This window comes from Staurois parvus, unplaced genomic scaffold (assembly GCF_062004578.1).
Source record: "Staurois parvus isolate SC_StPar_1 unplaced genomic scaffold, SC_StPar_1.0 ptg000081l, whole genome shotgun sequence".
Classification (NCBI taxonomy): domain Eukaryota; kingdom Metazoa; phylum Chordata; class Amphibia; order Anura; family Ranidae; genus Staurois; species Staurois parvus.
In genome coordinates this window covers 1,680,565-1,694,582 of record NW_028317877.1, presented here as the reverse complement: position 1 = coordinate 1,694,582, position 14,018 = coordinate 1,680,565, and the positions used below count along the sequence as shown (strand labels likewise).

General features: G+C 39.6%; 1 protein-coding gene across 1 annotated transcript in view; it reads right to left on the bottom strand.

Moving 5' to 3' along the window:
• Nucleotides 1–14,018, bottom strand: part of WDR27 (WD repeat domain 27) — a 425,210-nt gene that overhangs the window by 245,750 nt on the left and 165,442 nt on the right. Inside the window, exon 19 of the mRNA XM_089669697.1 lies at nt 1,743–1,876. Coding sequence (XP_089525823.1) covers nt 1,743–1,876 — 134 coding nt within the window. The remainder of the gene's footprint in view (nt 1–1,742; nt 1,877–14,018) is intronic.

The window sequence follows — 14,018 nt, the reverse complement described above, 5'->3', positions numbered from 1 at the left end:
TTGTGCTCGCCACCACACCACAGCACTAGTACTGGCACTCTGCTGCATATGAGTCTCATCATGCGATTGTAACATCTCAGCAACCTGGGAATGGGGTCGGGTATGCCTGACCACTCTGCTGCATATGAGAGTCATCATGCGATTGTAACATCTCAGCAACCTGGGAATGGGGTTGGGTATGCCTGACCACTCTGCTGCATATGAGAGTCATAATGCGATTGTAACATCTCAGCAACCTGGGAATGGGGTCGGGTATGCCTGACCTTAGCAGGGACCACTTCTCCATCGTCTGAGCTATCTGTCAGTGTGCCGCTGCTGTCTACAGGTTCGTATTCTGAGGCTCATTGTGTCAGGCAGTCTTCCCCTTCCCTCTCACCTGACATGCTCAGAATCCTGTAGGCCTCTTCACTAGAGTACCTTTCCATTGACATTTTGGCTACAAAATTTATAGGTACCTAGTGCGACTCATAGGAAAAAGAGCACCTGGCTGTCAGGGACTGCTTGAACCGCTACAAAAAATTTACCGGCAAGTGCTAACAGAGATCAGTCCTGATTCTGCGAATACTGCGGTTTTGTGTGCAATGTATCAAGTGGCAGTGATCTACTGACACTGCACTTGCTGGGGGAGAGGGGGAGGAAGGGGGGTAAGTGTAGGGGCTAAACGCAGATGCTGGCAGGTTCCGGGGCTGATCCCGCTAATGCTGCGTTTTTGGGGACGCTATACTAATGTGAATTGTGGTATAGCGCTGATCTGATCAAAGATATTGATCCGTTTAGACACTATACTAGCAATGAAGGTTTATTGGGTATGAGAGCATGTTCCTGGCAATCAAGGGGTTAAATGTGATGACTGGTGTACTGACGGACAATCTGACGCTATCTGGGAGGGATGCTAACTGACACTAATGCTATCTGACGTCGCCGGCGACACTAATACAGTGATCAGCAAAAAATCTGTACACTGTACTAATGACACTGGTGACAGGGCAGTGAAGGGGTTACCTGCGGGGGGGGGGGCATCAAGGGGTTAAATGTGTCCTTAAAGTGTTCTAACTGTAAAAGTGTGCTGCTTGTACTCACTGTCTCTTCTTTCTTCTCTCTCTCTGGGACAAAATGTGCCCAGAGAGAAGAGATTGCATAATTTCCTTTACCTGTGTACGTGTAAACACAGGCACAGGAAGATCCCTGATAGGACAGGGATCGATCATCCAACTTAGGGTGACCATCACTGGCCTAAAACGGATGACTGATCCCTTGGGGATCAAATAACGGCTTCATGGGAGCGCGAACCACGTATATATACGTGATTATGTACACCCATGCCGCCCTGTAGCAGTATTTCTGCTATAGGGCGGCGCAGAAGCAGTTAAGCATATACTTTTTTTTCTTGAAGTCCATTAAGGGACACAGGTCCTGCCACTCTGTGTTATTTACTGCTTGGCTAAAATACAGAGGCATGCTGGGTAGAGAAGAGATTATATAGGGCTAACATTTTTTTTTTGTTTGCAATTGTCCTAACCTACTGTAGGCGGCAGCATAACTGTTTAGTAATTTCCGAATTCCTGTGTCCCTCAATGGACTTTAAAAAAAAAATCAACATTAATTGTTAGTACAAAAATCTAATTTTGTTTATTTGTGAGCATAAACAATGCATTTTGGTTATATAAAATGAATTTATGTAGCTATAAGTGCTGTGTAATGTAAACATATAGTAATCATGTACTTGAATGATTTTACTTTACCGTTTTAGGTCATTTTTGGAATTATCCAGATGATATTTCACAAGATGAATCTCTGCTCCAGATGACAACAAGATAAATGTATCCATGTAGTAAAACTGGGGGAAACGAACAGGCTTAGAGAATATTTCCTTACCCTAACAAAAAAAAAGAACAACTAAATGATTAAACAATCACTGATGGAAGATGGCAAACAAAATGTTAATTTGTTTTCTTTTAAAAACTTGAGCCTCTGTGCCTTTTTCTCCCTAAATCACCTCAAGTCCCGGAGCATTTTTTCATTATGATGATGTGTCTGTTTGGCACATTATAATTATTTGTAGTCTACTCTAACGTATGATGCATTGTTTTTTTATCAGGACAGATATGGCTTTAATTTGGCAGCTGATATGGAAACATATAATTTTATTTTTGTGGGTTTTCTGGGGAATAAATAATAAAAGATTTGAAAAAAAAAATGATTTGCAGTAATTGTTCCCAATGCAACATTTACATAATTTACACAATCCCTAAATATATTCAGCAAAGTCTGATTAAAATATCACATTAGTGCAGTGTTTCTCAACTCCAGTCCTCATGGACCCCCAACAGGTCATGTTTTCAGGATTTCCCTCAGATGAAACAGCTGTGGTAATTACTAAGGCAGTGAAACTGATCAAATCACCTGTGCAAAATAATGGAAATCCTGAAAACATGACCTGTTGGGGGTCCATGAGGACTGGAGTTGAGAAACACTGCATTAGTGCAACTTTAATGTCACATAGTGGAATGGTAAAGCTGAAAGCAAATCTATGTAGTCTACATTTGGAAAGTTTTCTTCCGCTTTCCAAACTACATTGCGATGTACAGATTAAAATTATCTGCATAAATTAAAGCATAACATTAAGATCCAGCTGGATTTGCTATGGAACAATTTAGCACAACCAAGGACTTTTTAACGGGCTTGAGATCACAAAACATCCAAACAAATTTGCTTTCATTTACGTGTTTGGCGCAATAAATGCAAATGTTATCAAGATTATCTAACATTGTTGGGTCCTAGAGATCAGTCTGGGGGTATATATATATTTACGAGGTGGTATCAAAAGGTTTTGAGACCAGTTTTGTAACATGTCAACAGATGACCGACCTTCATAAGTCAGTGTGCCAAAAGACATCGTTCTGTGCACATCGGGTGCTGTGCAACTGGTGCTATTTTGACCACGTGTGTTACCACATCTTCTATTTCATCATGGACAGCAAGTTAGAACAAAGAGCAAATGTATGATTCTGCTTGAAACTGAGCAAATCTACCACAGAGACGTTTGGCATGATTTGGCAAGTTTACGACAATGCTGCAATAAGCCGTTCAACGTGTTTTCAGTGGCACGCGCACTTCAAGAGTGGAAGAACATCACTGGAAAGTGACGAGAGATCAGAAAGACCTTCAACAAGCTCTATCCCCACAAATGCCCTCTTTCTAAAGATAAAGGTCTGACTCAAAGGTCGCCATTTAGACAACATTGCGGAGATCCAGGGATTTTCATGCAGAATTTCATGTTTGCTCTTTGTTCTAACTTGCTGTCCATAATGATGCAGTTGCACAGCTCCCAATGTACACAGAACAATATTTTGTGGCACACTGACTTATGAAGGTTGGTGCGCCATGTGACTGTGAGTGCAGCCTAGTGCTGCCATCTGTCAGTGTGTCACAAAACTAGTTTTAAAACTTTTTGATACCACCTCGTTTATAGATAGATATACACTATATTGCCAAAAGTATTGGGACGCTGCCTTTACATGCACATGAACTTTAATGGCATCGCAGTCTTAGCCCGTAGGGTTCAATATTGAGTTGGCCCACCCTTTGCTGCTATAACAGCTTCAACTCTTCTGGAAAGGCTGTCCACAAGGTTTAGGAGGGTGTCTATAGGAATATTTGACCAGTCTTCCAAAAGTGCATTTGTGAGGTCAGGCACTGATGTCGGACGAGAAAGCCTGGCTCACAGTCTCCACTCTAATTCATCCCAAAGGTGTTCTGTCAGCTTGAGGTAAGGACCCTGTGCAGGCCAGTCAAGTTTCTCCACTCCAAACTTGCTCATCCATGTGTTTATGGACCTTGCTTTGTGCACTGGTGGGCAGTCATGTTGGAACAGGAGGGCGCCATCCCCAAATTGCTCCCACAAAGTTAAGCTCAAAAAATTGTCCAAAATGTCCTGGTATGCTGACACCATAGGAGTTTCCTTCACAGGAACTAAGGGGCCAAGCCCAACCCTTGAAAAACAACCCCAAACCATAATCCCCCCCCCACCAAACTTTACACTTGGCACAATGTGTGTACTAAAACAGTATAAGAATACAATGACACCTCACTTAATTAATGTGGCAAAAGGGTTGATCCCTAAATTCTGGAAGGCCCAAGAGACCCCTAAATTAAAAGATTGCATAAAGAGGGTAGAATTTAATATATAGAAAGGAAGAATTATATTACAGTAGAGAAGATAAAATGGGAAAATTCATAAAAATCTGGGAAAGATGGTACAAATTTAAATCTACAGAAAGGTTTGCTGAGTTGATGGTGTAGAAGAATAAAGAGAAAATAGGAATGAATAGAGGGGGAGGGAAAGCAATAAGGGGTTAGAGGAGAAACAAAGGTGTGAAGGTGGAATACTAGAGGAATAAGAAGAACTTACAAAAAGGGAGGTCATAGATGGGGGGGAGGGGCTGCGTTAAGGTTACGGTTTTGGAAAATTTGTAACAAATTGTAGATGATTATGTATTAAAATGTTGTCAGGTTTTGTAAGATGTAATTCATAAAAACATAATTAAATAAAAAAATAAAGGCAGGTGTCCCAATATTTTTGGCAATATAGTGTATGTGTGTACTGTGAATATATATATATATACACACACACAAGCACACACACACAAGGGTTGAACAAAATTATGGAAACACCAGGTAAGAGAACAAAATTGTTTCATAATATAGTGTTGGACTGCTTTAGAAACATAAGACGTCCTGAATTCTCCTGGGAATTGCTTATGGAGTTCCCTCTGCACAGTTTTTGTGAACATGGGTTTTTGGAAGACTGAAATTGAGCTCTGCAGTCACTTTTGCAGCAGTTGTTTTCTTATTCCAGGTCGCAATCCTGCATAATGTCCTTTTTTCAGTTGACCATGTCGATCACAGTTATGCTTATCAAATGACATTTTCCTTGAAACTGTATATGCCGTCATAACCTTTGACAATGTAACTCATGACACCCCAAATAAATTGGCAACTTCAGCCACAGAGGCACTAGCTAAGAAGGCACCAACAATCTGCACTCCTTGAAACTCAGTAAGCTCAGACATATTACTAGCAGCACACAATGAATGACAAAAGTAAGGCTTCTCACCTGTGGAAGCAAAAGAATGTTAAATCCCTTCTGCTTTCAACACGAAACACGTCAACACTTTAACACCTGCAAATCATGTAGCGTTTTTATATTTTTGGCCAACCCCTCTATAAATAATCTCTCTCTTTATATATATGTATATACAGTTGTGTTCAAAATAGTAGCAGTCAGACATCACTAACCTGATCAATCACTGTTTTTGGTAGAAATGATATTTCTACATGGCAAATAATTTACTAGCAGGTGTAGTAGAGTAATAGAAATCCAACAGACCCAACAGTCATGACATGCATGCTGCTGATTCTGTGTAATTGAATCACTAATTGAAAGGGGCATGTTCAAAATAATAGCAGTGTGGAGTTCTATTAGTGAGGTCATTCATTCTTTGAAAAACAGGTGGCAATTATGGCCCTTATTTAAGGAAGGAAGGCAGAAAATGTTGTACATGCTGGTTACAGTGCATTTCTCTCTGAAATTCTGAGGAAAATGGGTCGTTCCAGACATTGTTCAGAAGAACAGCGTACCTTGATTAAAAAGTTGATTGGAGAGGGGAAAACATATAAAGAAGTGCAGAAAATGATAGGCTGCTCAGCTAAAATGGTCGCAAATGCTTTAAAATGGCAACCAAAACCTGAAAGACATGGAAGAAAGCGAAAAACTACCATTCGAATGGATAGAAGAATAGCCAAAATGGCAAGGACTCAGCCAACAATTAGCTCTAGGAAGATCAAAGACGGTGTAAAGTCACCTGTGAGTACTGTTACAATTAGAAGACGCCTATGTGAAGCCAAGCTATCTGCAAGAAGCCCCCGCAAAGTCCCACTGTTGAAAAAAAGACATGTGCTGAAGAGGTTACAATTTGCTAAAGAGCACATTGACTGGCCTAAAGAGAAATGGCGCAACATTTTGTGGACTGATGAAAGTAAGATTGTTTTTTTTGGGTTTAGTGGCCGAAGACAGTTTGTCAGACGACCCCCAAGCACTGAATTCAAGCCACAGTACACTGTGAAGACAGTGAAGCATGGTTGCACAAGCATCATGATATGGGGATGTTTCTCATTTTGGGCCTATTTATCGCATACCAGGGATTATGGATCAGTTTGAATACATCAGAACACTTGAAGAGGTCATGCTGCCTTATGCTGAAGAGAAAATGCCCTTGAAATGGGTGTTCCAACAAGACAACAACCCCAAACACACTAGTAAATGTGCAACATCTTGGTTCCAGACCAACAAGATTGACGTTATGGAGTGGCCAGCCCAATCCACGGATCTTAATCCAATAAAAAACTTGTGGGGTGACATCAAAAAAGCAGTTTCTGAGGCAAAACCAAGAAATAGAGAAGAACTGTGGAATGTAGTCCAATCATCCTGGGCTGGAATACCTGTTCACAGGTGCCAGAAGTTGGTTGACTCCATGCAACACAGATGTACAGCAGTTCTCAGAAACAGTGCTTATACAACAAAATATTCATTAAGTGATTCAAAGGAAAGCAAAATCTTCAAACATTTTTCAGTTTATATAGTGAATGTTTGAGTTTGTAAAGAAGAATACAAACACTGCTATTTTTTTTAACAGTCTAATATTCATTTTTCTTCCATTTTTTTTAGAGGAACAACACAAATTTGATATATTTTTCTTCATGTTTTGATTTGGAATAGAATGTGTAGTGTTCCCAATGCATTTGTGTGTATGGAAATAAAAGCTATTAGAAGGATTTTGAGCTTTATTCACTTTTTTCAACACACTGCTATTTTGAACATAACTGTATATAGGTTAAAAAAGCACTTTGACCAGATGGCTTATACTCATATGTCCTCACAAAATTGAGCTCCGTTATTTCAAAGTAAATTTTTCTCATTTCTAGAGATTCTTGAATGTCTGGCTTGGTACCACTAGATTGGTGCAAAGCCAATGTGGTGCCTATATTTATAAAGCGATCAAAGTCTTTACCAAATAATTACAGACCGGTTGGTTTACCTTCTATAGTAAGGAGGAAATTTGAAAAAGGACCACATAGAAGAATTTTTGATGGGAAACAATATTATAAAAGGACAGTCAGCATGGTTTCATGAAAGAGAAAAGTTGTTAAACAAATCTGATTTCTTTTTAGGAGGAAGCATGGACAAAAGAGTAGCTGTAAATACTAGTATACTTGGACTTTGCAAAAGCGTCTGACACACTTTTAGTCTGTAAATGGATAGAAAACTGGCTTAAAGACCATATTCAGAAAGTAGTGAATAATGATTTATACTCTGAATAGTTAAGGTTGTTAATGGTGGTTTGACAATTGATGAAATTTCTTTGCTGTCTAATGGTCTCAACTTTTGCCCTCATAAACATTTTGATCTCTTTGAAACCATATTAGATATAAATAAATTTGATCATAATGTCACTATAAAGCAGTGTTTCTCAACTCCAGTCCTCATGGACCCCCAACAGGTCATGTTTTCAGGATTTCCCTCAGATGAAACAGCTGTGGTAATTACTAAGGCAGTGAAACTGATCAAATCACCTGTGCAAAATAATGGAAATCCTGAAAACATGACCTGTTGGGGGTCCATGAGGACTGGAGTTGAGAAACACTGCTTTAAAGAAACATTATTTTGGAACAGATAAAGAACTTGTACATGAGGGTCTCTCAGAAAATATTCAGTCTGTACATGCTCCCGTCCAGTTAACTTTTCAGCATCACTGTGTGGTCTTAGATCTAGAGGAATTGGTGGCAGAGGGGGGATGTTCCCCCAGCCGCATTATGGAGGTACAGGGCTTACAAAATGTACCCTTTATGACACGTTCTGACTTCTATCCAGTTAGTTCTCGGAGTTCTGAGATGGATCATTTTCAGAAACTAGTGGAGCATGATTTGGTCAATTTGGCAAACAGGGTATCGTCCAGTTCTCGTATTGTACTTGATAATTTAAACTCTGGAGAAAGGATGGCATTAAAAGATCTCATAGACAATCAAGCTATTGTGATCCACAATGCTGACAAAGGTGGTATTATGTATCAATGGACATGGTAGCTTATAGGAATGAGGCCATCAGACAATTGACTGACAGTAAAACAAATAGTGTGCTAAAAATGATCTCACTAAAACGTACAAGGGGATTCTGACAAATCTGGTTAACAAGGGGGTTTACTTGGGGGTGTTTAGCCCCAAAGAGGTGCAAACCCTTATTCCAGAATATCCTACTTTACCCAAATTCTATCACCTCCCCCAGCACAGGTGGTCAGGAACTATAGCTGGCTTCTGTATTCTTCACTTATAGCAGCCCCCCTTTCTATAAGGCAAGCAGATCTACCAGTACTCGGTTGCACCCAGGACTTATACACAACACTGGGTCAGGCACAAACTGATCACAGCAAACAGGTACTTGCAGTTGGCAAACAGGCAGAGTGCTTCAATGACAGTCAGGTAAGATTCAGAGCAATGAGAGTATATCCACATTCAAAAGGCAGGCAGAGTTCAGAGAATAGTCAATATTCGATCCAAAGTCATACACAGGGGAATCCAAACAGCAGAGCAGGGCAGTCAGGGAGCCTGAACACGTATTAAAAATGCAATATTACAAGCATGAGACTGCAGGCTTTGCTGGTTTAAATCAGGTTTGGTCTCCACCAAGAGACTGGCCACACCAATCACCTTGCAGGTGGATAGACAGACAGGGAAGCATCATAGCTAAAACCAGGATGCTGAAATAAGACCAGCAGCTGCCAAAAAACAGGAGCGTTTACACGGTTAATAGTGGATACAGGGAAAGTCATTACACAACTCTACAGGAACCCCCTAGCAGGCAATAATCTATTAATGGCTTTAGATTAGGAAGTTAGGAAATCCCTACAAAGAGGAATGTAGCTTAAAGTGTATTTCCACTTTTGCAGCCAAAGTGGAATAACACCTTGCTTATACTTTTTACATGTTCCTGTTAACATAATATAATTAAAAAAATACAAATTGCTGGTTACCTTTTTAAGTGCTTTGAATTTGCTTAAAAATCCTAACAAGCTTTTCCTGCATTGTAATGTTGAGGAGGAAGCTGCAGATTATTGATTAACATAATTAACCTTATCTGTACTGTGTTCCCAGTTCTTCATTATCATTTGCAAACTAGATTTCAGCACTGTCTGTTCTAATGAACGGCTGAACATTGGCCTCCTGCATTGTATATTAACAAGGGATAGCTCAGTGAGTCTCCGGTTTGTGTGGGGGCAAAGTCACAGTGAGACTCTGCAGAAATGCTTACAATCAGCAATGACAATGTCTCTGTTAAATCTAAATTATGATTCGGCACTTATATTGATGGCAAGCTTGCAAAATATTTGGTTTTTATGATTAGTCATAATTAATATTAATATGTGTGAATGGTCTTTGACAAATGGTAGTATTTACTATTCTTCAATTATAGCTGAGACCAAAAGATATACAAGTTAAGCTGAGATAGTATATACCAACTGATAGTTGTAGACTATATTTAGATATAGTTGGTTAAAAGTATCTGTTAGTTATGTCAAGGTTATTAGAAGTGACTTACTATTACATTATGTATTTTAATAATAATCTGTGTGTATTTAGTATACGTCTCTAACATTGATACATATATAGTTTAGTGATTATACATTGATATGTTCTTAAGCTATACTATTCTTTATATATAGCTGAGGGTTACATCATTGGTATATCAGCATACATATGTTCCTGTCCATCAAACATCATATGTATAGCATCCTTTCCTTATATGAAATGGCTTTGCTAAGCAGTAATAATTTCCATAGAAGGTATTAAGATCACTAACTATGACGTACATTTGCCTCTTAAAAGTCCATGAGACAACGGACATAGGAGACACTCACTCACACACACACTTACACGCTACATGACTCTTGCATACACACGTCTGAGAAGCTGCAACAGGTGCATACTGAGATCACTTCCGGCTACAATATAGTCACATCCGGCTTATCCTTCTTCACAAAGTCATTGAGACGGACAAGGACATGGAGTATCGACATGGCAAGGACAGCCATGACAGATAATGGTGACTCTTTGTTTTGAACTTTCGCTTGTCATTTTTTCAGTAGTTTTATCTACATGGAACTGTTCATAATACGCTTTACATTGTTATTTGACACCATTGTGTGATAGAATAAAATCACACTTCATTTTTTATTTCAATGGCTCTTTCATTCATAATCGCCTCAAGACACTAGAAGAAGTATTATATGTGTCTAAAAATCCAACAGTCTCCTCAAAAACAACCAAAAGGTAAGAAATATGAGGGGTGTTCAAGTCAAACCGGAACTTTTAATTTTACAGGTACAAAAAGGGTTGCTAGTGTAGCGGTACTACATGCAGTAGTAAGCGGCTAGTGCTTCCTATTGCTGATAGGAGGTACACATGTCGCGGGCCAGTCCAGAGACCATTAATCAAGATGGCAGGCAACAGTGTTAGTGCGTGCATGCAACAGCGTGTGATGATAAAGTTTTGTAAAACAAAGGCATAAAACCCATGTATAGCTACAGAAGACTTCAAGCACAATATGATGATGAGACGCAGTAAGACATATGAATGGTGTAAACATTTCAAAGCTGGCTGTACATCTGTTAGTGACGATCCCGGCTGTGTTGGTTCCCAGCCAACAGCAGTCATTCCTGTGAACATTCAGTGCATGGAACGTCTGATCCTGGATAATCGATGCATAACCTGTCGTGAAATTGCACAAGAGACAAATCTTTCTGTGGAAACGGTGAACACAACAATGAAGTGAAACAGGCTGTCCTAGGATAGCTCAGGCGTACTGACAGGTCATTCTATGTCAAAGTTTTTTAGGCATTAGTTAAACTCTGGGATAAGTGTATAAATGCAGCAGGGAAGTATGTCAAAAAATAAATGCAGTTTCCACTCCTTAAAATTTATTCTTTTATTATATAAACTCAGAAGTCTCGGTTTGTCTTTAACACCCCTTGTTAAAAAAAATATATAATATATGGAAACACCTAACAAACATATAGTGCCCTTTCCTCAAATTTTACTGCAAAAGTTGAAAAACACTTTGAAGAGAATTAAAGCTAAATTCCAGGAATTCAGCAACTTTGCAAAAGGTGCAGGTATATAATGATTTAAGACTAATTAGGTGCATGTCACCTTCGGGACTTATCTCTATTAATTATATGTACTTATATGAGACAGGTTTATTGCACTCTCGGAGGATATGCTCCGGCTGTGAGATGAGAGAAGCACACAGAGCAGCAATGCCCATCCATCCCCTTTGCTGCCCATTCACACAAGCCTTTGTATTTTGTGAATACTTTCACATAATACAAAGGCTTCCGTGAATGGGCAGAAGGAGGGGAGGAGTGGGCATAGCAGTTCCAGCGATTCTGTTCTTAAGCATCCTCGCTCCAGAAGATATCTTCCTGGAGCACAACAAACCTGTCACATGTGAATAATAGAGATAAGTCTATGAGGAGGCATGCACCTCGTTAGACTAAACTCATGGTATGATTGCAGTTTTTACAAAGTAGCTAAATTCCTGGAATTCAGCTTTAAGCATCAAACAAGCAAGGGCATGTGTGGAAATAAGTAGGATAGTACACTCAGGAACTGATTTCTATAAGGGCACAAAAAAATCCTAATAAAGCTGGCACAAAATGGCACAATGAAGAGCAAGAATACAAAAAAAATTGGTTATAGATACTAAGATCTAAATTGCAGCAAATAAGTAGCTTTAGGGGAAAACCCAAGCATCAAAAAGACTAAGTTACAACAAACCTTTGAAAACAATTGACAGTCTCCCACATGAAAGGTGGGGTGAATCTTTATGCTGAGGGTTGAGCAGACGAAGGATTTAAAGTGTATTTCCACTTTTTCAGTCACAGTTGAGAAAACCCCACTATATGTCTATGTGTTCCTATTCACACAGCATTGCTAAAATACATTTTTTTAAAAACATGTTTTACCTTTTAGATGGTTCTAAGAACAGATGGAGTCTCCTTTCATTAACATACAATTCAAAAAGCCAAGCTTGTTAGCATAGACAGCCCACACTGTACAGAGAGGGTTAATAATGGCAAACACAGACCCAAGTTCTCTCATAAACAAAGCAGGATTTTTCAGTGGTGTAGTTATCAGAAAAGAGCATTTAAATGGTAAACAACATTTTAAAAAAAAAATATAATCTGTATTTTATTTTAATTTTTAACACAGTAGACCTAACAGGAGGTCCAGAAGATATATGCTAAAAGTACAGTATATTGTACACTCATTTTTCTTTCTCACATTATTTTTATTGATTATAATCTGGAAAAAAGATAAAACAGATGTAATATCCTTACACATGTGGCTGCAAAAAGTGGAAATACGCTTTAAGACATACAGATCTGTCGCTTAAATGAGAGAAAGACTTTGCATGTCTGCGAGGAACTGCTGTAAAAGTAATGGAGGAATGAGGTTGATCCACCTTATCTACAGACCTCCTGCACTGGAAAAGTAAACTACGACAACCAGAGGAGTCAAGAATAACATAGTCAATGACAATTCTGAAGAAGCATCTACCTTTGAAGGAAAGGAAATTAAATGCTCCTTAGGGGTAAGCTCAGATTCCCAGGCCGTGAGCCAAAGTTCTCAAGCGAGAGACAAAGTTATTAGCTTTAAGGAGACCAATGCAACTGAAAGGTAAAGCATTAGATATTTTTTCCAAAAGCTCTAGGGTCTGCAGGTTTGTCCTGAAGATGGAATGGTCTCTTATAAAAATTAATCCACTCTGATATGGACAAAAAAATCTAAAGCTCTGTCAGTAAGGGATGCACAGCTGTACCAGACAACTGACTGATACCTTGGTGGTAGTTGCAATTTTTTTATGTCGCATGAATTAGCAAACGCAAATTTTCTGTAAGAAATACATTAAAGCTAATTTTAGTACACACATACACAACATATTCCTTAATTGTTTGCTACACTATAAAAAGTGAGGTTGTGACAAGTAAAGAGATACCAAACATGCCTTAAAACTGCATGCACCCAACATCAACAAATTTCAGTACTCAGAAATTTCCATATGTGGTGGTTTAAAAGCCTTTACATGTTATCAGTTAATGTTAATGTCAGGGAAGGCTTGCCCATAATACAGATAATGTTCCATGGCGCACATGTGCTTGGACGTGTGCACGCCTATCGCTAATACTGGTGCCAAAGGGACCAGCTGTGGCACTGGCTCATTGCGGTCTGATCTACAGTGCTTTCATGTTTCTGTTGCCTGTTCCTGTGATCGATTCCTTTTGCTGACCTAGTTTGTCTTTGACCAAGCTTGAACGTTACATACCTTGACCAAGTGCTTCCTGACCAGTTCACTATCCAAGTGATCTCTGCTAGTCTGCTCAACACCTGCAACCTGTCATCTGCCAGCCTGCACTGCACCCACAACCTGTCATCTGCCAGCCTGCACTGCACCCACAACCTGTCATCTGCCAGCCAAGTGCCTGTCAATCTGTTGTCTGCTAGTCTGGGATCTGATGCATCTGCTTATCATCAGCACTCTTTGCCATCCAGCTCATCACTGGAGGAGCACCAGCTACCTACTTACGCATTCTGCTGGACATCCTACAGGCACTCATGTCTAAACATGCTCTTGTGGCCACTATTTACTCCCAGGGGCCCCGAGTTGGAGATGTAAGAGAGGCCTTCCTCTTCACGTCAGGCTCTACAACCACGCACATGACAGTTAACCACGAAAGATGGCCCTAGAATTATTATTTTTGCTCCAGTGTTTGCAGCAATACCTCAGATGTTAGGTGCACTTATGGGTGTTGGCAAGTGGAATACAGGGAGACCGATAAACATCTCCCTTCTGGTGGATTAATATGATTTGCATTATGTCACATGCTGTCATTCCCCAATGTATG